Raw genomic sequence first — 26,507 nt, 5'->3', positions numbered from 1 at the left:
TGAACAAAGGCACAAATGGGTGCAGCCCTGCCCTGGGGCAGTGGCTATGAAGACAGGAGAGCTGGCTCTAAGCAGAAAGCAGATGATACCAGAAGATCAGAGATGAACACAGGTGACAGGACAGCCAGATCCCCACATGCTAGCCTGAGCTGAGCCTTACCTTCTGTGCCCCCCTGGCTACAGGGCAGGCTGCCACCATTGGTCTCACGTAGTTGTGTGTCCTCTACACAACAGGGGAGATGAAAGGAGACCACAGAGGCTCCCCATCAAGGATGACTCCAATCTCACTCTTTTTAAGTCCTAAGTGTGTGTGTGTGTGGGGGGGAACATGTACATGTGTGTGCAGATGCCCATGCAGGCCGGAGGAGCTCCAACAGGATGTTAGGAACCATGTCCTCTGGAAGAGAAGCAAATGTTCTTAACCACTGAGCACATTTTCCCAGCTCCCCTCACCCTTCCTCTTTCACACTTACTCTGACTTGAGCAGGCATCTGGACCCGGAGACTTACACAAGACAGACTACCGGGCCCTGCCCAGTCGGGGCTTTGCAGGCCACATTGTGTTCCAGAAGAGTCCCCAGAAGGATGACACCTGGGCTGTTGCAGCCAGCACCCCCAGCATCATTTAGCCTCACTCCCTCCTGTGTCCCACCCCCAATTTTTAGGCCAGTAGTTGCAGCTATGCCTGCCTTACCTCACCTCGGCCCTCCCACATGCCCTCCTCATGCCTGGCAAACCTGGCACATGATCCAGGAGTCTGTCAGGGCTACCCTGTCCTGCAGCAGCCTTCCTTCTCTTCTGGCTCCGGTGTTGGAGCCTAATAAAAGGCTGATGCTCTACTTCTGGGGAGCTGACCAGCTCATCAGAGCCTCCTGAGACCTAGGGTCAGGCATGTCCATTGGTACTAGGCCTCCAGGAGTGTTCCTGCAACCATTCCCATGGCAGCCAGGGTCTGAGTCAGCAGTACACAGCTGCCTCTTCTCTCCCCAGCACACACAGCATCTTTTGGCTTCTCTGGATCTCTCCTTCATGGTGTTTTTTTTTTTTTTTTTTTTTTTTTTTGCCTGTACATCTGTGCAAGGAAGGGCACATGTGTATGGGCATTAATCCAGGAGCTGCCTTTTGAGCCAAGGTCTCTTCTGGCTGGAATTTGCCAGTTAGGCTAGGCTGGCTAACCAGTGAGCTCTGGAGAGCCTCTTGTCTCTGCTTCCCTGGTGCTGGGATTACAAGTCCGTGTCTGGTTTTGTCTGTTTTTTATGTTCCTGCAGTGGGGTGGGTGGGGTGGGGGAGTGTTTCTTTTTAGCACGGTTTCTGGGAACTGAACTCAGGTCCTCATGCTTGTGCAGCAAGCAATTTACTGACTGAGCCTTTTCCAGTCCTTTCCTTCTTGTCAGTGAACTCCTGGCTTCCTCCAGCCAGCCTCCCATCACTCTCCTGCCTGTGCCCAGGTTTCCTCACACCCTCAATCAGAACACAGACTCATGAAAAGACAAGTTCTCAGTGGAGTCCAGAGTGGCTATTGAGACAAATGTATTTTCAGCTACTAACCTAGGTCCAACTGGGAATCTGGAAAGGTTCCCTCTCACAACAGAATGCAAAGCATGGGCACAATAACCCATCTCACCTGCTGGTGTCTGCAAGCTGGTCACTATGACTGTTGGTAGGCCATAGTGTAACAGTAATTATGGAATGAGAGTTGGACAGTAGGCTTTTCTCAAGTCAAGCAAAAATTCAGAAGAAACTAGCTCCAACCTGACCCCTCCTACTGTTACAGGCCTGGCCTGGAAGACCCCTGCTGGCCACCTGACCTGTGTCTGGGGCACCTGCCCAGCCTTGCTCTCTGGAGACTTGAAGTTGTCTCATAACAACTTGAATGGGGAAACTATTAAGCAATTTGAAAAAGCAAACATATAATAATAAGCAGAAAGCCACCACAGGGCAGGGGGTCCTCAGAGGGCCTCCCCAGGGACAGGGAGACCAGTGCCCACTGTCTCCCCCCCACCCTCAGGGAAGTTCTGCCTGCCTGTACTTCAGGGTACCTTGAGCAGGCTAGCCAGTCCAATGCAGAAGGATGGCTCAGACCTCAGGGCTGGCTGGCCACGCTATAGCGGCCTCCTGCTCCTCCTTGGTGCCGCCTTCCTAGATGCAGACTCCCCAAAGCTGAGGCTTGCCACAGGCATGACCCTTTACCAGCTTGCACTCTATTCAATTTTCAGCCCCTTGGACTTGAACTCGATGTGGAGAATCTGTGATAGGCACCTTCCAAACTCCTCCAGTACCATCTGCTCAGCCAAGGTTGGGGAGCAGCGCTCCTGCTCTGCCTCCTCGCCTTGGGCCAGCAGGCAGGCACATGTGGCCTCCACGACTTCCCAGGAGATACAGGAAAAGGTCTGCCTGAGGAGAGACACAGCAACTCAGTGCCTTCCCCATTCAGCAGGGTAGCACCTGATCATTCCAGTGCAAGGATCAAAGACCTCTACAGGGGACACCTATATCACCTCCCCTTCAAGGTCCAGGGGCTCACAGTCACCCTCAAACAACCTCAGAGGAGGATGACCCCAAGACTGGGAGAGCATCATGGGGGACTTAGGCTTGGTAAGAACATGTCTCACATCTTTAACCAAATAAGCCTGAGTTTGGCTTTACAGAATGAAGTTAGTTCATTTGTGACACCAGGATGACCAACTGCACAGCACTTAAAGGAATGTTCTTCCTTTGGTTAATTAGGTTTTGGGGTATATGCGCATGTATGCACATGTGTGGTGTCATGTATATAAACTTGTGTAATTACATGCATGTGTGGAGGCAAGAGGTTGACACTAGTTGTCTTCCTTGATCAGTCTTCTACTTTATATATTATTGAGTCGGGGATTCCTTGTCTTTGTCTCCACGCATTGGGATTACAGGCACCTGCCTTAGTCACCCAGACTTCACTCTCAGCTTGCACAGCAAGCCTTTGCCACTGAGTGGTTTCCCCAAAAGGTCCATTCTATTTTTAAGGATGGAGTCTCTCATTGGTTGATTTAGAGCTCACTGATTGGCTTGCCAATGAGCCCCAGGGACCCTGTCTTCACCCCCAATACTGGGATTACCAGCATAGGCCATCAAACCTGACTTTTTATATGGGAGCTAAGATTTGAACTCAGGTCCTCATGATTGTGTAGTAGACACTTTATCTATAGAGCCACCTTTTTCCAACCCCTGGAAAGAATATTTTTAAATAGGCAAATCAAGCCCAATATGTGATCAAATGACATCTCAGCCTTTGGGAGCTGCTAAGATTAGTGTGGCTTCAAAACTACCCAACAGGAAGACATCCAACCACAGTCCCTTCAGCTAAGAGTTCAGCATATGTCCAGACACATCTGTCCTGCTGCCCATGGTAAAGAAAGGTCAGGTGTGGGCTGGGCACAGCTCAGTGGGAAAGTGCTTGTCTAGCAAGAGAGAGGCCCTGGGTTCCACCCATAGCCTGGAAAATGGACAGGGAAAAGGAAAGGGAAGGAAAGATGGAAGGACAAGCATTTGCCAGAACAAGCAAGACTCTGGCCTCATTCAGAGACATCAGAACACTACTGCCCTGCTAACAGTGCAGGCACAGCCTGTAAGTACAGACAGGGATACCCAGACAGGGCAAAGGGAAAGAAAGGCTAAATTAAGAAGCTTACGGTGTGTGTGTGTCTCTCTGTGTGTGTGCATATGTATGTGTGAGTGTATGTGTGCATGGATTGTGTGTGTGTGTGTGTGTGTGTGTGATTTCCTGTCCCTCCTGTCCCTTGTACCCCTGCACGATCCAGCTAATGAAGATATGGTTTCTAAGCCTCCCTCAGAATCACCCCAGTCTAATTGTTCAGAGCACTTACCTATTTTTTCTCAGTTTGGGAGGTCCTGAGTACTTGGCTGGGGACAGATGGTGATTGCCCTCAAAATCCCCAGCCTCCATATAGTGGGGTGTGTTCATCAGCATTTTTCGCTCTGGGCTTTCCTCATAGTTTTTGCAAGCAATGCACTTGCAAACTGAAGAACACGTGATTTTGGCCTGATAACAGAAAATGCTTTGTTGAAATCAGGGTCTCCCACCCCCAAAGCCACCCAGCCTTTGCCCATCTGCTTGATCAGATTAGTTCAGATTAATACCAGAGGCTGTTCACCAGGGAGGGAAGCAGACATGGCAGCATTAGTGAATGGCCATAATCCAAGTGCTCTAGAGGTGGAGGCAGGAGGATCATAAATTCAAGGTCACCATTCTTGACTAGAGATCCTGTTCCAGGCAAGCCTGAACTACAGGAGACTTGCCTATAAAAACGGAATAATGTCTTAGTTTTGTTTTCTGTTGCTGTGATTTAAAAAGCAAAACCCTGAACAAAAGCAACTCAGAGGAGAAAGGGCTTACTACAGCACACAGATCAAGCACACAGTCCAACACTGAGAGTCAAGACAACAGGAGCTTGAAGCAGCTGGTCACATGGGATCCTTAATCAGGAAGCAGAGAGTGATGAATGCTGCTGCCTCTGCTCTCTCCACTTACACAGTCCAGGACCCCAGCCAGGGAATGGTGCCACCCACAGTAGGTGGGTATTTTCCCCCTTCCTCCTGCTCCACAGGCATACCCAAAGGCCTGTTTCCCAGGTGACTCTAGATTCTGTCAAGGTGACAGCACCTACCATTATTACACTTGGGAAGGAAGGACAGGGATTGAGATTCTTTTTACATTTTGGAAACATCTTCTAACCACAATGCTACTCGGATGTCTCCAATTGTTCCAGGAAGCTGCCACTTGCCTCATAACACTCACAGTAGTTCTTCAGGCAGCCTGAGCGCTTACAGTTGCATCCTTTGCTGTGTCGCAGCTTAGAAACTCCCAGGCGGCCTTTCCCCATTTTTGGTTGGAAAGCTTCAGGATTTCTATCAATACATGCCTAAGAGAGAACATGGGGACCATCAGAAAATGTGTGAGAGCCAGAAGCAAGGCTCCATGCAAGGAAAGGCCACAAAGGGGAAGCCACTGAGGTAGCTGGGGCCTCAGGACACACCAGAGGCCTTGAGGCTTCTGTGTGGCTATGGCGCACACAGAATTGTTATGCAACTGGGCTCTAAAAGCACTGAGCCCTTTCTCAGCGTTTGATAGCCAGGCATTTGTACTGTAGAGAATAGTGCATGGTAAGGATACAAAGCATGCCTCACACTTTGCTTGAGACACCCATGGCATAAAACAGCTCACATCAACACACAGATGCCTTTCTCTGTGCTGCATGTTGTCTCTCATTTCATCCTGATGGCAAGCTTGGGAGCTTAAAACTGTAGAGGTGTCAGGTACATGGTGTGTGCATGGCTCAGAACAAGGGTGAGGACAACATGACTCCTTGCACTGGAGGGAACCACTGGTCTTTCCCTGTGGTGAGTGGCATTCTGTACTCGCCCAGCTGGCAGTTGTGGACTGTGGGGCTTGTGGCAGGTTTTGTCTATTATGAATGAAGCTGCTAGTCTCTGTGAGGATATCCTCTAATTTCCTTTAGCTATGTGTTAGGGTGTTAGGGAGGAGTATGTTGGGTGACATCTAGGCAAATGTGTAGCTGTCAAGAGTGCCTGCTAATCCTTTCTCAGAGAAGCCTTATCAAGCCATGTTCCTGTCCCTGGCACATGAGAATCCTGATCTCACAGTAACAGATTACACCCACTGCTAAAGGAAAAGTGACATTTGACTGCTATAAAGCTCAGGGCATGGCCATTTTCTTTTGTCCTCTGGGTCTGACCATATCAGAATTTCTAAGACAGTTCTAGGTGATATATCTGCAACTCAAGACAGGGAATTAAATTGTTCCAGGGAAAAATCAAAACCAGACAGACTGATCAAGTCTCAGGGTCGTTTTGTTCCACTGAACAGGATACTCTCAAACCTCAGCTGATGGCTCCTGAGGCCCCTGGAAATGTCTCCCTGGAGAAGTTGCCAGGCCCAGCCTAGCTATCCCCTCCCATTTCCTGGTCCTTGCACCGCAGAAAGGCATATATGCAGCTGGATCCTACAGTCAGCCCACAGCTTTATTGTTCCTTGAGAAAGCCTGGGTCCCCTTGCACCTGAAGCTAACAGAATGAAAGTTTAAAGTCTATGAGCCCAAACCAAGTGCTTCCCACCCACAGGTGATACAGTGTACCTCCTTGCACCGTGCTACCCAGAGTTATGAACCCTGAGCCAAGACAGACTCTGTGCTCTTGAATCAGCCTCCCAGACTCTGTTGCAGCCCTTAAGCGCATTCCCTCAACCCCAGCTGCTGGGTATCACTATAGCCTGGGTCATTGCATCTGTCGATGCTCCTGCCTGAATCAGACTCTGGAGACAGTTCACTGACAACGCTGGTAAAGCTCGGTCAAGCGCATTACCTTAATGGCTTTGAAGCGCTCGAGCTCATGGCGCAGGTTGTTGCAGCTGCAACTGTTGCAGAAGTCCCCGCTGGCAAAGCAGTCGCAGTATCTGTGAGGGAAAAGCTCACTGAGTCCTCAGGCACAGGCAGCCTGAGATAGAACAGGCATACAAGGACATGTGACTTCATTTAGGGGTTTCCTTTGAACTTTTCACATGAAAATCAGAATTGGATGAAGGTGTAATATCTTACTAACACAGAAGAGAGACAAACTAGTGAAGCCACTGGTTACAACACAGGAGTTTGCAAAGCAGCACTATTTTCTGGAAGACATGCTGTCATCTCACTCCCTTGCCCTCTGCTCTCCTCCACTCTCCCTAGCACAATGGTGAGGGAACTAGCTGCCACCCTTCTTCTCAGAGTGTGGCTTCTCTTTCTGGGTAGCGGTGTTCTCCTCTGCCAACAGCCCTGGCCTGTCAAACCAAGTTGGGATGGTAACATCAGTGGCAGCAGGGAGAAACTGGCCATGGCACTCTCCCTGGTTTCAGGCTCCTACACCACAGTCATCTAGGGTTTCTGTACAAAGTACTGGCATCATCCACCATCAGTCTACTTCCATTGTTGCCTAGGAAACCTCATGGACAGCCACTACTTGAATGTGGTGTTCCCTCTTTGTCGGTGAAGCACCTGTCACCTCTGGTGCATGACAGCAGTCACCTGTAAAACTACATTGCTCCAGGGGGGCTGATGGCAGTGCTTTTTGGGTCACCCTGCCCTGGTGCTTGTGGAGAGGTAAAGCAGTGTTAAAGGACATGGCTGGGATGTCCTGTTCCATGTTCCCTCCATAAGCAGCAGACCCTGGAGCTGGAGAGTCCAATTTGGGAGCCAGAGCTCCAGGGAGAAATGAAGACATACTTTGGGGGAAGCTTATTCATGCCAAACCACACAGAATCCCTTTACCTAGTCCCCACCTGCCACTGATAAAACCCACAGGGAAAAGCTGCCGTAGAGCATGAGGTGACCAGATAGATGAACAGAAACTCAAGAAAGCAACAGTGCTTGCATCAAAGGCAATGGCTTCCAATTTAATCCTTACCCAGCCAGAGCTATTTTGGGTGGCCCTTGCATAGCAGGTCCTGAAGGGAAAGCAGCTCCATTGACAGTTGGTGGGAGTGCTCCATTATCAACCTGGATGGAAGCAAAACCAAGAAAGGTCTCTTCAGAGTGTATGTGAAGTGCCAGCAGCAGCCCCTATGGATGGATGTCACAATCCCATGGGCAGTCCTCATAACCACAGCAAGTCCATTGACATTGAGCCCATAAGCTGAGACCATCTTATAGCTATTTCCAGGCTTAGGCCCAAGGCCCCACCATGGGAATGATAGGAACAGTCAGGGTGGGGTGGAGCCTAGGGCCAGCAAGGACAAGCTAGGGAGCAGTACAGACAGCTGTCACTTGGAGGCTGGTGACACTGTCATTGGAACACTTTGCATCCACAAACTAGTATTTGAAAATACAGTTACCAATGTCCACAGACTAGAAGCATTCCCAAAGTATCAGATTGTCAGAATAACAAAGAGATCTGGGTATCTTAAGTCTCATTGGCAAACACTCTTATTTATTGATTTGATTGATTGATTTGATTTGATTTAGCAGCTGTATTTCATCCCTATACCTACATCTCACCTACTTGACCAAAAATATCCCTGGCTATCAATCTCAGATGGGTGTCCTCTATCCTCTCCCCACACCATTGCTAGCACATCTCTCTGATCCTGCATTTTGTTCAGGTAGAGGGCCAACCATTGGGACATAAGGGACTCCTAACTAATGCTGTGACTATTGCCCTTTTCCACATCTCCAGACCCTCAAGTCCCTGTTGTTCCTCTTCTGTTCAGGATCTGATACAGATGTGAAGGGACAAATACATAGTAACTTATTTCACTATTGATTTTGATGCTGATTTTTAAGACAAGATTCTATGTAACCCTGGCTTGTCTTGAACTTGCTATGTAGATGAAGATGACCTTGAACTTCTGGTCCTCCCATCTGCACTTCCCAACTGCTAAGATTACAGGCATATGCCATGAGGACTGGCTCTCACTGTAAAATGTCTAACCTGAGAAGAAATAAGTGTAGCAACTAAAATGCCAAGAGATGACATCAAGTGTGTTTTGTACTAAATGACTCACCTGTGTGATGAGATTTAATTTTGCTGGTACTGGCATGAGTCTTCCCACTAAAGTTGTCATTGGCTTAGGGAGATCTGTAGTAAAACAACTGACATGAACTTACAACAAACATTGAAAGGTGTGGATCTACCATGGGCAAGGCTGGTCTTGGTTGTTTTGTTTCTTTTTATTTATGCATTTGAGTGTATGTGTGAGTGTATGTCATGTGTGCAAATGCTCACAGAGGCCAGAAGAAGGTGTCAGATCTCTGAGTGCATGGTTACAGGAAGTTTGTAGGCTGCTCTTGACTGCTAAACTGTCTCTTCTACCCCCTGCTTTTAGACAGGGTCTCATAAAGCCCAGATTCAACACTTCCTGCTGTCTCCAACTCCCAGTGCTGGGTTACACACATGCTTCACTACTCCTGGATTTTGTGATTTTTTTCTACAGAGCCTTTGGGTCATTATAATTTTTAAACTTTTATAATTTTTGCTGGTTTTTTTTTTATCATAAAGCTGCTTGGCCTGAACATTGCAAAGGTCTACTCTACTGGAAAAATGTTAGCATCCAGCTTCCAAAACCATGAGCCAAGGTGCCTTACATGACAAGTAAGTTCACTGGGACATTGAGGCATTTTACACTTTCAATGAAAGCCTAGTGATTTGACCCATGACATTCAATCTGTGCATCTCCTTTTTTGCATTGCCCTAAGTTGTTAGGGTTATCAATGTTTTCTAAGTTTTCTAGATGAAACCACTTATACTTTGGTCCAAAGACTCCACCAGGGAACAGCCTCACAGACCTCTTATCCTCCTCCCTGAAGCCCTCCAGCCTGCATCAATTTCCTGCTTCTGGGCCTCTGTATCTTTTCAGTGAGACACTTGAGGCCACAGATGTACTACAAATAGCAGGAAGCAACAAGCAGGGAAGGCTGCAACATCTCCACGAGGACACTGAACTGGAAGACCTTTTGTAATTCTCTAGGATCAGGATTTGGGCATGAGAAAACCTGCCTCCCTGCCCACTGAGCATCACAGGTGTAGCTCTGACTTGTGAGAGATAGATCTGAGAACCCCAGGGTGATCAGCAGTGGAGGACCCGCAGGATAGGCCCGGCCCCTGGATAAGGAGATCAAGGAAGGAAAGGTTGAACTTGACATGGCCTGCCACTGTTGGAAGGTTACCTTCCATTCACAGCAGCCTGAGCCCCTGCTCAGGCTTACCCAGAGATGCTCACTGCCAAGGCCAAGGCAGAGCTTGGTTAGACACAGGCCCAAGATCACATCATTTCATCTTTCTTTAATCATTCTTCAGCTTTAAACTGTGGATCAGGCCCTTTGGTGTCATTTGTTAATTATCGTGTCAGTGTGAGGAGCTGGGTGGGTGACTATCTGGTAGGTCACTGGATCTCCTGATGGTGAAAGCAGAGGGATCAGCCTTACTGACCACACAAACTCTTCCAGTAAACACCAGTAATTTAGAGTCCATGTGAGCAGTCTTGCCTCAAGTCATCAGGTAGGCTAATAAAGTTTCAGGTGAGCCACGTCTGCCCTGACTAGAGAAAGGAAGCAGAGCCATCCTGATGAGAGCTGACACTTGCTTAAAAAAACAAAAACAAAAACCAAAAAACAAGGCAGTTGAGGAAGCCAGACAAGAACGAGGTTCGTTTGATGTGAGCTGGACAGATTAGGCTATGGCAGTCAATTTTGTTCCATTCTCTGACTGCTGTTGTCCAAGCACTCATTTAATACACTAATGGCCGATTTTACTGTGTGTGGGGGGGAGTGCATACTTGTGCTCGCTCACACGTCTGTGTTGGGCTATGGTGCTTGTGAGTGCACTTGCATACTGGAGGCTAGAGAACAACCTCAGATGCTGTTCTTCAGTAGCCACCCACTGTTTTTCCTTTCTTTGAGTCAGGGTCTCTCACTGGTGTGGAACTCTTGGTGAGGAGCCTAGGCTGGCAGCCAGCTACTGACAGCCTCCTCCTAGCCCCTCTTCCCATTCTTAGATACAAGCAAACAGACTCGATCACTGCCCTATCCCTCACCACCTCCAGTGCGAGCCAGGGCAGCTTTTGTGCTGGGGTACCTGACTGTGGAAAACTGCTCTGGTCCTCATACTGAGGAAGCAGATGGAGTGCTTTGAGCTCCCTTGCACCACAGTTGTCTATGCAGAGCATCTGGGCACCTCCTTTCAGCTGACAGATCACCTGAAATGACATGGTGAAAAGGGCAAGAAACTCCACTTTGGAGCAGGAACAGGAATTCTGAGATTTCCCCCCTGGGGTTTAAGTGGCTTTGTCTTCCTCTATACTGCTGTCCCTAGTCCCCACCCCAAGTACTCCTGTGATGTTTCCACATGATCACAGGTTACTGCTGCATCCTCTGAAGGAGTTAGCAGAAGGACCTGTGGACAGGGATTCCTTTCTGATGGCCTTTGATCCACAGCCTTGTGAACAGGGATTGGGCTATATCCTGAACCCCAATTTTGTGCCTCTGAGACACTTGGGGGCTGAGGACATCTGTAGAATTAACTTTAATTTGCTGTGTGTTCTTTCCTGCCACAGAGCCAGGCTACTATCTAACAGGTGTTTTTTAATGCCCACTGATTTTATTTCCTATAAAAACAGTTAAGGAAGGTAAAGTCAGTGACTGGAAACTCCTAAGAACCCATGTTGAACTTATGGGGCCTGACAAATACTGTCTGAGCCCCAGGTGGGTTCTAATGGCTAATCTTCAGCAAGCCAGGCCAGAGCCACCAATCCAGGCACTGGAGGATAGTGTCCTGCATGTACAACTGCTCTAGGGCATGTGGTGTGGACACCAGGGCAGGAGGACTAACTAGGCACAAAGCACCGAAGTCATCTGAATAATGGTCATGAAAAGAAGAAAAGCAGGTTCCAGGGCAAAAGCTCATGTCATCCTGACCCGGGAGAGGGCAGCACCCTGCACAACTGTATTCAGAGGGCAAAGCAGTCATGTACTGGCATGGACTTAGCTGTGAATGGCCCACAGTGATGCCTGACCCTGGGCTCCATACCCCAGGAAGAGATTATAGGTGTTACCCTACAGTATAGCGGGACTCAAGAGTTCCTTGTCTTATAGCTTCTCTCAGGTCGTGGGAAAGCTCTACCATTAGAACCTGTGGTTTTAACCAAGTCTTAGACACAGATGGCTACTGGTGTTTGCACCCCAAAGACAGATTTCACAAGGACATTATTTCCAGTATTTCTGGGGTAGAGTCTGTGCCTTCGAGCAGGCCTTGTCTGGAATGGCTGAAGGCTCTGAAGGTTTTTTTGTTTGTTTTCTTTTCTTGTATAGTTACCATGGGGCTAGAGTCTTTCTTCCGAGGGCAGCTGGAAGCTTCTTCTGCCTCCTGGGATGATGGGAACTTGCAGCAAGATTCCTGAGCCAGAGGGGCCTGGAAAGCAGCATCTTCAGGACTGCTGCCCGGCATACTGCCACCTGCTTCCTTGATTTCAACCTGGAAAAGCAGTGGCCATGTCAGAGGACGAGGGACATGGGCTGTAGTAGCAGCACACAAAACACTGAGGTCAGAGTGCTGGGTTCCGTGCTGGAACCACTTTCCCCTGTGAGAAAGGAACGGAATAAGTCATCTGAGCAGCCCAGGACAGAGGCCTCTGAGGACAGCCATCAGCCCCAGGGTGTGGAGAGGACTAGAGTTAGGAACATACTGAGAGCTTGCATCCAAAAGAAACAAATAGGGCCAGCAAGATGGCTCAGTAGATAAGAGCGCTTGCCACCAAACCTGACAACCCAAGTTTGATCCCAGGATCAAACTCATGGTAGAGAAAATCAGTTCCCGTAAGTTGTCCTCTGACCTCTATGTGTGTACTGTGGCACATGCAGCCACACATGAATGACTAAACCTAATTATAGAATAAATGAGACAAAATTACACTTGCTAAGAAGCAATGGGATTTAAAAGCTGAAAGGTCCCAATGATTACAAAATTTACATCAGATTTGAGTGGTTCAAACCTTAGAAGATAAGAAAGTACAGCTAGATTTTAAGTGACAACTTTACTCAGACATTTCAAATTTTATGGAAATGCAGGAAACTTACACTTTGTTGTGCTTGATGCCTTGGGAACTTGCCAGGGGTAGTTCATTAGAGTCTCACTGAAATAACTCCCTGGACCCACAAACACACAACTGCTGACCTCTCCGTCAGCACCAGACATTGGAACTATTTCTTCCACAGTGGAACTCCACTTTTCCAGACTGAACCTAAATGCATGAACATTTGGAGGGATTCCCAGAGAGAGAGGGGTTGCTTCCTAAGCCTGCACTCCTAGCCCCTTTGAGCTAGAGGTATGGAGGAGCAGATTCTAGAGTCTAAAGTCATGTGCAAGAACAGAGCTCAGGACCAGCCTGGGCTACATGAAACTCTGCCTCAAAAACAAACAAACAAACCAACACAAACAAGACAAAAGGTCTACAAAAAAGATTTTAGTGACTCACTCTGAATAGTTCCTAGAATAGAAACAGAACGATTTCACTTGTTTAAAGGATAATTATACCTATGTCCTATCTCATAATGAAGTAGGAACAGTCTCCTGATGTTCAGAGACAGACTTGAGAGATGGTGCTGTTGTAGAGGACCTGGGTTCAGCTCTCAGCACCCACATGGTGGTTCATAACTGTGGCTAACTCCAGTTTCAGGGGACCTGGCACTATCTTCTGGCCTCCGTGGCCACTGTATGGGCACAGTGTGCCTACATGTAGACAAACAAATATTTTTTAAAGATCTTAAAATTTTTCCAAAAACCAGAGTGTCTGTTTTGTCTTCCAATAATCTATTAAACCTGGGTTATGCTAAAACAGAACTTGTCTTCACACTGGCTCATCCCCTTCCCTGTTCCATTCTTAGGGTAGGGAGCAGGGCTTAGGACCAACAGATACAGGATGCCAGGTGAGCTCCAGATCATGCTAAGTGGAGCTGCTGGCATCTTAAAGTACTGAGCACTCAGGTAGAGGCCTCTACCCCGATAAGGCTGGGCTAAAGCTCCTATGGGGTAAGGCTAGAGTCCTTCCCTGTAAAGTAAGCAGGGAACAGAGTTCTTGGACCCTGAGCTCCAGCAGCTGTGACTTAGGCAGTATGAAGCCAGACTCCTGTCAACTCAGAGATTTAAAAAAAATATTTCATGAAAGCTTACTCTAGACCTGACATGTTTGACTGAATGAGGAACCCACTTTCTTTCCCAAGCTGGGTTCTTTGGGGGTTAACATGTATGCTGGGCTTCCTTTAAAAAACTGATTCCTTGTCAGGCGCACACCTTTAGTTCCAGGACTCAGGAGGCAGAGGCAGGTGGATCTCTGAGTTCGAGACCAGCCTGGTCTACAGAGCTAGTTCCAGGACTGGCTCCAAAGCAATACAGAGAAGCCCTGTCTCTAAAAACAAAAACAAACTAAACAAAACAAAAACCCAAAACACTGATTCCTTCCTTCATTTTGGCAAGAAAGAAGAATGTCTGGGCATGTGGCTCAGTTGGGAAGTGCTTGACTAGCATGAACAATGCAATGCTGGGGATCATAAACCAGGCTTGGGGATCCCAGCACTCAGGAGATGGAGACAGGACAACCAGAGAGGCTCAAGGTCACTCTCAGCTACACAGCACCTTCAAGGAATAGAAGCTGAGAAGTTGAATTCATTCAGACTCCATTGCATAGGTCTGAAGAACAGTCCCTTATTTTACAGGGGAGGAAAAATCATCAATTAATGAACTCCTCAATAAATTAAAGTCTTTGGTGTGAACAAGGATGTATAAACCCAAACCTACAAGATTAGGCTGAAGACAATCTGCCAGAGTACGTAAAAGGCCTTGGGTTTCATCCCCTAGCGCCGCCCAGGCTAGGGTGGGGGGCGCGGGATGGGGACACACAAGTCCAACAGGTCAATGATTTTTCTGGCTATGTGATGCTCAGCAGTTGTCCAATACAAATACCTATTGTGATGGCAAGTTACAAATTCTGCTAGTGGGGCACAGTCAGGGGAAAAGACTGGGCAGGGAGACTGAGAGGTACTCGGGAGGCACCCTCGCGGTGCTTGTGTCACCGGGGACGCCCTACTCCGTTAGCGTGCAGCTTGGGACAAGACCCCCAGGGTATGCACGCGTAGATACAGCGCGACAGCGCCCCCTGCTGGCGCTTACTGGGATCACGCGCACTCCGGCGCTCAGCGGCAACAGCGCGGGCCCGCGCGCACCGGGAAGTAACGACGACAGCACGTGCACGCTGTAGGCGGGCGGCGGCGCGGCGTCGTCTGGGTTGCGGAGCTCGGGCAGCCCCGGGAAGTCGCCGAGCAGGGCGGCCGGTACCTCTGCGCCCGGCGAGGGGCTGAGCGCGCGCAGCAGCTGTTCCCCGGGCTCGGTGGCGCCCAGGTAGGCGTCGGCCAGCACAGGAAGCTCATCCCGCTCGGCAGCACCCGTCGCGGGGCTCAGCGCCAGCCCGTCCGTGAACCCGCGCTCAGGCCCGAACAGCTCGGCGCCCAGCTCGTCTTCGGGGCCCGTCATGGCTCCGAGCAGCGCGTCCTCCATGGTCGTGGGGACCCGAGAACAGCCACACGATGCGGCCGTCCAGGCGGCCTCGATCCTGAGAGGTTGTGTGAACCGTTTGACCGTTAGGGATGGGGCGGGGCCAGGGCTGTGGTGGGTGGGGCCTCAGACAAGCTGACCGGAGCTTGGGTTGTGGTAGGTGGGGCCTGTAGTGGGCGGGGCCTTGCCGTGGAGGTTGGGCTCTGGACCTGATGGGCGGGGCCTGGGCATGATGGGCGAGGCCTGGGCTGTGGGCAGGGCCTGTAGTGTAGCCTTTCTGTGTCTGTGTGCTTGGATGGAGGCTGGAGGGACCCACTCCAGGGATCAACCACTTCTGCCCCCAGTGGTTCTTTTGTTTTGTTTTTTAAACTCTTGAAAATTTCATACATGAATACTGTATTTACACCATTTCCACTGTTTTTTGTTTTTAAGTATCTGTTCTTTGCTGCAGTTTCAGGTGATGAAACACGAACCACCAAACTCAACAAACCCACATGGAGTTTATTGGGTAAGGGAGTGAAGGTAAGGATAGGTGTTACCGATCCGGAGCAGAAATGGAAAGAGAGAACAGGCGGGGGGCACTTGCTTATAAAGGGAAAGGGAGCGGCTTAGAACGAGACTCAGCAGCTGGGGCCATTGAAACTGGAATCATGGAGCTAGCTACCTTTGATATTGATATTCTTCCTGGCTTCTCCCTCTCCCCAGGTCCTGGGCAACCTGGCCCTGTTCTTGCTCCCGACTGGCCCCAGTGGTTTTTCCTCAGTACCCGCCTGAAACTCGGTGCCAGTCCTCTCCTGGCTGGGCCTGTGCCTTCTCCTTAGGGAATCTTTTCTGGTCATGGGGCCTCTCTAATCCTCAGGCTCTCTCCCCACCCTGGGATCACTCTTCTCCAGGTTACCTCCCTCACCCCCAGGATCCATCTTTGACAGGTAATCAATCACTCACTCACTGGCTCAGAGTGACAGGCAGGTGCTGAGGAGAAACCACTGGGGCCAGTTGGGAGCAGGGCCAGGCTGCCCAGGGCCCAGGACGAGGGAGAAGCTAGGATATCAACAATCTCACTAGGTAGCCCAGTCTGGCCTGGAACTCAGAGATCTGTCTGCCTCAGCCTTCCAAGAGTTTAGGTTAAAAGCATGACTGACATTCCAGGGAATTTGAAGCAGTGCTAAATGGGTTTCCTAGCTTAATTGTGTGTGTGTGCGTGCGTGTGCATGTGTATACATGCATGCATGTAAGTGTAGTGCCTGAGAAGGCCAGAAAAGGGTGCCTGATTTCCTGGAACTGGATTTACAGGTAGTTGTAAGCCACCATATGCATGCTGGAAAGTGAGATTGAATTTAGGGACTCTTGTATGCTAGAAGACTTTTGAACTTGTTGCCTTGTCTCAGCATCCCCAGCAATTGGAATTAAAGTGCTTCATCATCAGGCTTTGCTTTCAGATTTTTTGTTTATTTACAGTTATTGTGTATATGTGTACATTATACATGTAGACATACCATGTCATGAATTTGCAGCAGAGGAAAACTTCCCAGAGTGGAGAATTAATTCTCTCCTTCTACTGCATGGGTTCTGGGCATATATTATTAGACAGACTCATCAGAGGAAGGAGACTCAGCTGAGGATATGCCTAAATGAAATCTAGCTGTAAGGCATTTTGTCATTTAATGATCAATGTGGGAGGGCCCAGCCCATGATGGATGGTGCCATCCCTGGGCTGTTGGTCCTGGGTTTTTTAAGAAGGTGGGTTGAGCAAGCCATGGGAAGCAAGCCAGTAAACAGCTCCCCTCCAGGGCCTCTGCATCCTGCCTCCGGGATCCTGCCCTGCTTGAGGTTCCTGTCCTGACTTCCTTCAATGATGAACAGCAATGCTTAAGTGTAAGCCAAACCCTCTCGTCCCTTTCCTCCACAACTTGTTTGGTCATGGTGTTTCGTCACAGCAATAGAAACCCTAACTAAGACTGGGATCAAACTCAGATCGTCAGACTTGGCAGGAAGCACCTTTACCCACTGAGCTATCTCATCAGCTGTTTTAGGTTTTTTGAGACAGGGTCTTGTTGTGTGGCTCTGGTAGGTCTGGCACTATTTAGTCCAGGTTGATTTCCAACTTGAAGTAGTCCTCCTGCCTCAGCCCTCCTGAGTGCTGGTATTACAGTTATACACTACTAACCTCAACTAAATTCTTTTTCTTAGTTTCTTTTTTAAAGGTAAGGTCTCATGTAGCCCAGGCTGGTCTTACTATGTAGTCAAGGTTGATCTTGAATTTCTCAATTTCTTGCCTCCACCTACTGAGTGCTAGGATTATAGGGGTGTACCACTATGCCCAATTTATTTGTTATGGGAATTGAACCCAGGGCTTCTTGGATGTTAGGCAAGTACTCTGTAGACTGAACCACATCCTCACTTTAGCACCAAGAATTTCTTTGCAACCTCATCATTTCCAGATCAATGGGAAGGAGTCTCACACAATGCTCTAGCAGCTTCTTCCAGTTAAAATGAGGAGATTTCCCCCATCCAGTTACATACCACGAAAGCCTTCCACTAAATGCTTAAATGGGTGACCAGGCTGACATCCTCTCGTTCAACTCAACTGTCCTGTCATGGTGCTTTGTATCGCCAACCCTCCCCTCTCCTAGGGTCTATGTACACATGTTCCACAGCTGGAAAAATCACAGCACATTAAGGGGCAGGCCTGGGAATCCTCTTGCATTATGCCAAAAACCACCTGGAGGACATGGTAAGGAGTCTTAGACACCTACCTACCAGATACACACAGACGCTGGTGTCACCAAAGCTGTTCAGCCCAAGCCTGGTAATTCTGTGCCTGATGCTGTCTGTAGTGGGTTGCCAAAGCTGGTTCTATCTTGTTATTCTTGTTGTTCTTAGCTCCAATCCACCCCCAAGCTGGGTACTTCCTTGTGCCAGCTTCCACTCCCCACATCTGCCTCTTGGGGCTCTTGTTTACTTTTTAAATAATTTTCTGAGATTTAATTTTTTATGAGTCTTTTGCCTGTATGTAAGTCTGGTGTTGGTGGAGGTCAGAAGAGGGTATCAGAGCCCCTGGAACTGGAGTTATGGTGGTTGCTAAGATACCATGTGAGTGCTGGGCAATGACCCAGGTCTCCTGCAAGAGCAGCCAAGTGTTCTTAACTATTGATCCACGTCCAGCTCCACGTTGTTTCATTTTATGAGATCAGGCTAGTCTGGAACTCACTATGTAGCCTAGATTGGCCTCAAATCCATGATCTTCCTACCTTCATCTCCCTAGTACTGGGATTCAAGGTCCATGGAATCCTATCCAGCCCTTACTCGAGTTGGCTGTCTTGGAACTGGAGCTGACACCCAGAACAGGAGGTGGGGAGTCAGGCCTGCATTCTCTGTACCTAGAGCAGGTATTCAGGAAAGCCTGCTGAAGAAACTTCGGGGTTGGTCTGGAGAGATGCTCAGCATGTAAAACACGGACAACACAAAGACCAGAGTTCAGGTGTGCTTGCATACATGCCTGTAACCCCATCATTGAGGTGGTGCAGAGAGTCAGGACTGCTGGGGCTTTGCTGGATGCCAGCTAAGCCAAAAAAAAAAAAAAAGCAAGCACAGGTTCCCTGTGTCAAAGGAAGGAAGGAGGCAGAGAGTGGTGGAGGACTCCTCTGACCTCTGCATGTACCTGTACAGCTGTACACACATGTGCATATGCCACACAGGTATACACACTACCCATGTTTTGAGGAAAGGAAACATCATTCGTTTAACATGCATTTCCTAAGCACCTGCTATGATGCCAGACACTCAAAGGAGTGGATAGTGAAAGTGGCAGTAGGCAGGCTCCCGCGCATGCCGCTCCCCCACACTGCCCTACTCTAAGACCAGTACTTGTCATAGGACCCCCACTGAATAGTATGACAAAGGAGACAGGGGCAAATGCTGTAGTAGACTGGATTAATGTTTTATTACTGATCAGCTACATTCATTCACACATGCATTTCTAAGATTTATATCCAGACAGCATATGGTATTTACAGGCAATGGACAGATTAGGATACCGAAGTCAAACCTTGGCTGTTGTAAGACTGTTTTGTTCCACATTAAATTAAATACATAATAATTTTACCTCCTCCTTTAAAGCACACAGAGAAAGCCCACCCTTCTGCCTTGTAAAGGGTATGAAATTGCATTGGTAACTGCTCAGGAGCAGCAAGGACACTGGAAACTTGAGAGAGGAATGTGATGCTTGGGCACTAGCAAGGCTCCTCCGGGTAACACAGGTTAGTCAGTGGTCATCAACAGTGAGGTTTAGGTGGCTCTGACTTACTGTTAGCTTCTGCTTTTGTATTTATGTTGCCTTTTGTTTTCTTGCTTTTAAGAGGAAAAAAAATCTTTGGCCCTTGTAGGTGTGATTTTTTTTTTTTTAAGATTACAAAAGTGATACATGTATATCCGTAAGACATGCATAAGCTGTTCAGCCAGCACCTCTTGGCACTCCAGGCCACCCCGCCCTCATTTCTGTGCTGCTGCTAGCACATGGGCAGGAATTGAGCAAGGCCAGAGGGCACACTGGAAGTGGTCAGAAAAATAAATACATGATTTAAAATATCAATAGCTAAGCTTGTCAGGACAGGATGACAATGGGGGACGAGGGTCCATTATGCTCATTTTTACAAATACTAAACAGACTTGGTGCAGAATTGCCTTGCAGTCCATCAGGCGCTTTCAAAAAAGGCACTCCCATTGAGGGATGGCATTTGGGTACAAAGCACCCATCACTTGAGACCCCTGAGTCTGTCACCAAATTGACCTAGTCTTCTATGGAACTGAGAGCAAGTCTCCTCTCTGACTGGTGGGATTAGATGGTAACCCCGTTGATGTCTAAGGTGTGTGTCTCCTAGCTGCCTGTGTCAGTTCTGTTCCTCATTCAGTGACCAGGGTCCTATTCCCTTTGCCACCAGCTGCCAAATATAGCAAGCCACACTCTCCAGCTGATCTCCACCTTTGGGGCCTTCAACTACCAAGCTCCTCACCCCACTCTGCTGACACACACCTTTTTTTTTTTTTTTTTTGCTTAATGGAACTGGCAGGCCATGAGACTCTAGCATCACTGCCTTCACCAGGGACCTGGTCTCCTGGGGGTAGGGGAGGTGCTTTCCTAGGGGCTTCCTTATGTAGGAAACCACTGAGGGGAAGCAACATCCTTACACATTCACCCGAAGACTTCACAAATAAGTCTTCTCTAATGCCCCACTTAGCAAGGGGCATTCCGTCTTTAAGGCACTGGGTTTTGAAGATGTGTGAGGATGGTGACATTAAAGAGGTGGTGTTCTGCTTCTTGGGAAAGTGGAGAATCAGGTAACTCCCAAAGGGATGATGGCTGTCACCCACAGCAGAACCTTAATCCCCAGACCCAAGCATTCCATTAGTGCATTACATGTGTGTTAGCTTCATTTGTTAACTCTGCTGGCTCTGAAGATTCTTTCTACAAGGTGACGTCTGTACTGCCTGGGTGGAGTCAGGTACCTTCCAATCCCTGAGGAAGTCTTGTCACCTCCCAAAAGATGTGAAGCTACAACCCCACTAATCCAGGAATTCACCAATATTTTAATCCCTTCATCCAGTAGGAGCCGATTCAAAAGACTTCAGGAAAATGTGCCCAATATTCCCAGAGCCAGGGCATCTCTGGATGTAGCAGGGTCCCACTTCACACAGTGGAGCCTACTGTTGTTCTAGGGAGACAGATGGTAAACCTTCTGGAAGGAAAACTGAGTTTTATAAGAGCAATTTTCTGCCTGTCCTACAATCAGGAGCAACACCTATTCTTTGTTTGGTTTGTATCACAAGAGTCCATTTTCCTTCCATGTGGCATGGGGGATTACTTTTTGGAATTGATGGTGAGGCCAAACAAGGTGATAATGTCTATCATGGCTTGTTTCAAGTGCTTTCCAAATCGGTGTGAGTCCTAAAGGAGACAGAGCACAACACCACATCAGCAGCCATGTAAATCCCAGCAACTGAGAGGCTGAGGCAGGAGCATGGACTATACCAAGTTCAAGTCCATCCTGGGCTTGATAGCAAGACTCTATTTTCAAAAGGCAAATGAAAGGAGCTGGGGAGATGGCTCAGTGGGCAAAATGCTTGTGCAAACCTGAGGCCTGAGTTTGGATCCCCAGCACCCATGTAAAAGGCAAGCATGGCCTTCTCCACCCGTAACCCAGCTGGGGATGGGGGCAGAGGCAGCATTTCTGAGAACCTGCTGATCAAACAGCCTAGGCCCAAACTGAGCTCCAAGTTGAGAGAGAGGGACCCCATCTCCAGGGAATAAAGAGACTGATAAGGATAGATACTCAGTGCTCTCTGCACTACTGAGGAACTCTCAACCCTCATGCCTCAGCTTCCTAAGTAGTGCTAAGATTAGAGGTCACACCTGGCTTTTTGAACCACAGTCTCAAGGACTCTGGGTCTGTTGGTAGGGGTTGGCAGTCTGGAAGCTTCTGTAGCATTGGCAGCATAAGGGCTTCCTGGGTGTGGGTGTGGGGGCTCCCTCATGCAGCGCCAAGTTCATGTGATGCCAGAACTTGTTCACAGAGTTGTTTAGAATAGAGAGAATGTCAGAAACACATACATTCACATACACAAAGACTTAAGACTACTGCTACCAGCAAAGGTAGGTAAACAAACATGCCTTTCAAATGAGTGAAATTCATCTATGTGAAAATATCTAAGCTAATAAATTGAATGTTTCTAGTTAAAATGTGCTCCCTTAGCCAGGTGGTGGTGACACACACTTTTAATCCCAGCACTTGGGAAGCAGAGACAGGTGGATCTCTGTGGATTTGAGGCCAGTTTTGATCTACAGAGCGAGTTCCAGGACAGGCTTCAAAACTACAGAGAAACCCTGTTTCAAAAAACAAAACACAAAAAACAAAAACAAAAACAAAAACAAAAAAAAAAAAAAAGAGATGATCCCTCCAAAAAGAATACCATGTTTCTAGGAAAAAGGAGTCCCCCATATACTCACTGTCTCAGGGCTGGAGAACTTAGAAGAAATGTGGAAGTGGATGAAATTCTCTCCCACAATAATGTAGGAAACACCATAGCCATCATCAGCAACCTGCAGAGAGAGGTCAGTTTCATTGCATAAGAAATGAGATGTGTATGGACTTCCTGTTCTCAATAGAAAACCAGGCAGCGGAGGGGCCTCACTCTGGAATCCCAGCCCTGAAGGGGCTGATGCAGTGGGTTCTAGGCCAGACTGAGGACAATGGGATGGGCTTGAAGTTTGTGGGTGGTCCTGGCTGCACTTACCGGCCCAAAGCCACCTCCACAGGACACATACTCGGGGTTCTTCTCAAAGTCAAACAGTTCCACCTGCTGCTGAGGAGTCTGGCTTGTGGATAACCTCCATGGCTCAGACAAAACCTGTGACAAAGCAAAAAATGTTCAAATGACACTTTTCCACCGCCTTCTCCTAGTGAGCATTGACTGTCATCCTGACACAGCTGAGAACCACCTGGGGTGAGCATAAAACATTCCTGAGTAAATGTGTCAGGCTGGCTTGGCACAGTCTACGGAAGACTGAGTGATGCAGGAAGGTCCAGCTCACTGTAGGTGGTTCTGTTCCCTTACAGGGTGTCCTGAGCTGTATGAGGAGTGTAGTGGTGAGGGCTGCAGAGATGGAGCAGTGGCAAAGAGGACCCAGGTTTGACTGCTAGCATCTACATGGTGGCTCACAATTGTAACTCCAGCTCCGGGACATCTCTCTGGGTACGGCACACACTTGAGGCAATACACATATACACACAGGCAAAACACTCACACATGTAAAAAATATTTTTAAAGAACGTTAGGTAGATGTGAGCTGTGCATAAGCCAGCAAGGAGAGCGCCTCCATCGTTCCTGTGTAGGTCCTGCTCTGACTTCCCCCAGTGATGGCAGTGATGGCCTGTGACTTGGAAGTGTAAACCTTATCCCCATCCCTCCCCAAGTGGCAAGTCGTCGGAGTGTTTTATGGCAGCAGCAGAAAGCAGTATAGAACACCCTTCCTCTGCTCTGCCTGAGGACCCCTAACAGGGAGACAAGGAAAGACCCTGAAGGCGGCACAAAGATTAAAGTGTGTGAGCAGGAAGCCCCTCCCCTTGACCAAACCATCTCTCTCTCAGGAGGTGGAGGTCAGTGGGATCTAGGACAACCTCTAAGAGACCACCTCTAGATTTTCAAGGGTTTTTCAAGCTGGTTATTATATTCAGCCACTGTTAAAAGCCAGTATGGTGACTCCTACCTGCAATCCCAGTATTTAGGAGGTCAAGGCAAGAAGATTGCTAATGAAGGCTAGCCTACCCTACAAAGTGAGATCCTCTCTCAACAAAACAGAAAAGCCAGGCTGAACACCAATAATCCTAGCACATAGGAGGTGGAGGCAAACAGGTCTGCAGTTCAAAGCTATCCCAGCTACAGGGTGTGTTTGAGGCCATAGAGACCTTGTCTCAAAACAAAAAACCAACAATCCCAACAAAAACCAAGTTTTGGAAATTTGGGCATGGTGGTGTATAACTTTAGTCCTGGCTATGTTAGGATCTTGAGGCAGTAGAACCATTTGAACACAGGAATATAAGAACACCTTGACCAATATGGTGAACCTGTCTCAAACTTTAAAAAAAATTAAACTCACAAATATTAAGAAGAAAGATGAAGCCAGGTGTGATAGTATATACCTTTAATTCCAGCACTTAAGAGGAAGAGGCAGGTGGATATCTGTGAGTTCAAGGGCAACCTAGCCCATATATAGAGTTCCAGTATAGCCAGGGCAACATAGTGAGACCCTGCCTCAACCCAAAAACAGATGGCTGGAAAGATGGCTCAGAGGTTAAGAGCACTGGCTGCTTTTCCAGAGGACCTCAATTTTCAACACCTACATGGCAGCTCACAACCACCTGTGACTCCAGTTCTAGGGGACCAGATGCCCTCCATAAACACCAAGCTCCATACACAGACATACATGAGGGCAAAACAGCCATATACATACACACACAAAAAAATGAGGGGCTGGGGAAATGACTCCGTGGGTAAGAGTGTTTTCTGTGTAAGCATGAAGACCCAAGTTGGATTCCTAGCATCTATGGGAAAACAAACAACGAAAACAACAAAAAACAGAGCAGTATGTATGCCAGCAACCCCAGTGCTGGGTGTTGGTGGAAACAGTACTGCAGGGTATTACTGGCTGTCAGTCTTGAAAAAAAAAAAAAAAAAATGGTGAGCTGACCCTGGTCCTGGAGGTTCAGTTCTCAAGGGAATAATAAGGTGGAGGGCTGATGATGGAAGATATCTGATGTCTTCCTCTGGCTTCAACATGTGTGCATACACTTGCTCACACAAGTGCACACAGATTTGCATACACAGAGAACAAAGTTGACAGACACTCAGTGCTCATGTCTTCCTAATTATTTGCCATATTTTACTAGCACTCAGCTCTTGCTTTTGCTGTCAGAAGGCCCACACCAGCCTTTCTAAGCTGCTGAAGAAACCTGGTTCCGAAGTTGCAGCTTGTATCTCCACATGCCTATTGCCTTTCCACCCATACTGAGGTGCAAGGCTGGAGCAATTTTAAGAGCTGTTCCGGACGAGCAGGCTGAGCATACAACCTTGGCAGGAAACTTACCTCCTTCAGGAAAGGGGAGTCAACTGCGAGATACTTGGACACCACATACAGGCAGAAGAGGTGGCGATCGATGCCAGCACCCGTCATGGCGAGGCGGTACAGGTGTTGGTGCTTCTCACAAGCTATCTTGAACAGCTTGAGTCTCTGCTCCACCTAAGGGTCAACAGGACAAGGACATGCTTTGCATGGTTTCCTTGTGCACTGGGCCACTTTCTCTTCAGTGATCTGCAAAAGGCTGTGGGATATGCCCTGGTTCTGGACCAAGATGTCTTGACAGAACCTGCCAATCCACTGTCCCTTCCCAGATTCTTGCCTCAAAGGACTCTCTCTCTCTCTCTCTCTCTCTCTCTCTCTCTCTCTCTCTCTCTCTCTCTCTCTCCACATACCACAAACATATAGGTTACTTTGGGTTCTTCAGGACATTAAAATGTCATCTGAGTAACACATGCTCTTTACGAGCATGTACTTCGAGTCACTGACCCTCAATTTGGAAGGTGGGGCCTCCCAGGAGCATACTGAAGGATCTAGTGACAGATGGAGCCACATGCTATTTTCTCTAGAGTAAAGAAAGCCGGAGTCGGGGCTCTCTTGCAGTCTAATATCTGTTGGTGGTAAGCAGCCACCCGGGGGCTTGGGCGCCTGGGCACAGATCTGAATGTGGCTATGTGCTAGCTGGGGCCAGCACCAGACTGAATTCATGAGTCTACTTCTTCATTGCCACAAATCTACTACAGGGCTCCTCAGAGGCAGAGCACAGAAGTCCCAACTTTGTCTGTTAGAGTGAGCAACAGGCTCAGAAGATCCCCGGGTTAAAGTCCACTGATACCAGTCATGGGTGGCCTTCTGCCCCTGTCCCTGCGCTATGTCCCTTCTCATGTGAAGGTTCTCAGTACATAGAATCTCATTCCCCAAAGCTCAGTGGACAACACTGTCTTTGTGTGTGTCACTAATGAACTTCGAGAATGCTTTCTGTTCCTTTAAGGGGAAAGCATGAGGTGCTGGGGAGCAAGGGTGTGAGTGGAGGGGTAGATGGAGGAGAGGGGAGGATGGGATATGGAAGGGCTACACAGGTGCTTCCAGGAAAGCATGCACCATGGTGTTCTGCCCCCATGACCTTACCGTTTTCGTGGGGTCTACCATGGCCATCACAAAGTCACAGGACTCTGTAGTGCAGGAGCGTACGGTCTCTGTCCTGCCCTCTCGGAAGAGCCGAGTCATGGAGGCTTCATATGTGAGGCAGAACTTGCCCATGTCCTAGGAAGGCAGGAAACACAGCTTAGAGCTGACAGACAGGAGTGACCATCTAAGTCTACAGGGAGAAGTGGCCTGGAATGGGGCTGGGGTAGGAGAGGTCTGCCCCTTGTTCTTTATTTAAAATTGAATTGAACGTGTATGGGTGTTTTGCCGGCATGTACATCTGAGCAGCCTGGTGTCCAGAGGCTAGAAGAGGACATTAGATCCTAATGTGAATGCCTGTGAACACACGTAGGAAGGACAAGGCATACAGCAGGGTCAGGGCCATGAGAAGGTCTGAGAGACCCAGGGGAGGGATGGGGCAGTAGGGCAGGACCGGGGGATGAAGAGGAGTTCAGCCAGCATGGCCATGGACAGGACAGTAGCCCTGAGAGCTGGCAGATACAGACAGAAGCTTGTTCTCAGGATGCAATAGAAGGGCCACCTGTGGAAAATGGGAGGGAAGTACCAACAGTTATTGAAGCCTGGGGGGAGGGGCAGTGGCCAGGAGGGCGTGGCTAGGGAGAGAAGAGAGGAAGCTAAGGTTAGGG

General features: G+C 48.5%; 2 protein-coding genes across 2 annotated transcripts in view; both read right to left on the bottom strand.

Moving 5' to 3' along the window:
• Positions 1-2,136: 2,136 nt before the first annotated feature.
• On the bottom strand, positions 2,137-15,184 carry Tesmin (testis expressed metallothionein like protein). The gene is made up of 9 exons (XM_051193508.1): positions 14,703-15,184; positions 11,853-12,011; positions 10,617-10,737; positions 8,548-8,621; positions 7,452-7,543; positions 6,375-6,465; positions 4,778-4,915; positions 3,860-4,035; positions 2,137-2,393 (listed from the first exon to the last, which is right to left on the bottom strand). The coding sequence occupies exons 1-9, from the start codon at positions 15,084-15,086 to the stop codon at positions 2,201-2,203; spliced, it is 1,428 nt and encodes a 475-aa protein (XP_051049465.1). The 5' UTR covers positions 15,087-15,184; the 3' UTR covers positions 2,137-2,200.
• Positions 15,185-19,002: 3,818 nt separating this feature from the next.
• Positions 19,003-26,507, bottom strand: part of Cpt1a (carnitine palmitoyltransferase 1A) — a 55,711-nt gene continuing 48,206 nt past the window's right edge. The window contains exons 15-19 of the mRNA XM_051193506.1: positions 25,843-25,977; positions 24,724-24,876; positions 22,374-22,487; positions 22,087-22,179; positions 19,003-21,027 (exon numbers count right to left, since the gene is read on the bottom strand). Of these exons, the coding sequence (XP_051049463.1) occupies positions 20,941-21,027; positions 22,087-22,179; positions 22,374-22,487; positions 24,724-24,876; positions 25,843-25,977 (582 nt within the window). The 3' untranslated portion in view covers positions 19,003-20,940. The remainder of the gene's footprint in view (positions 21,028-22,086; positions 22,180-22,373; positions 22,488-24,723; positions 24,877-25,842; positions 25,978-26,507) is intronic.

Source organism: Phodopus roborovskii, unplaced genomic scaffold (assembly GCF_943737965.1).
Source record: "Phodopus roborovskii unplaced genomic scaffold, PHOROB, whole genome shotgun sequence".
Lineage (NCBI taxonomy): Eukaryota > Metazoa > Chordata > Mammalia > Rodentia > Cricetidae > Phodopus > Phodopus roborovskii.
This window is presented reverse-complemented; position numbering and strand designations above follow the sequence as displayed.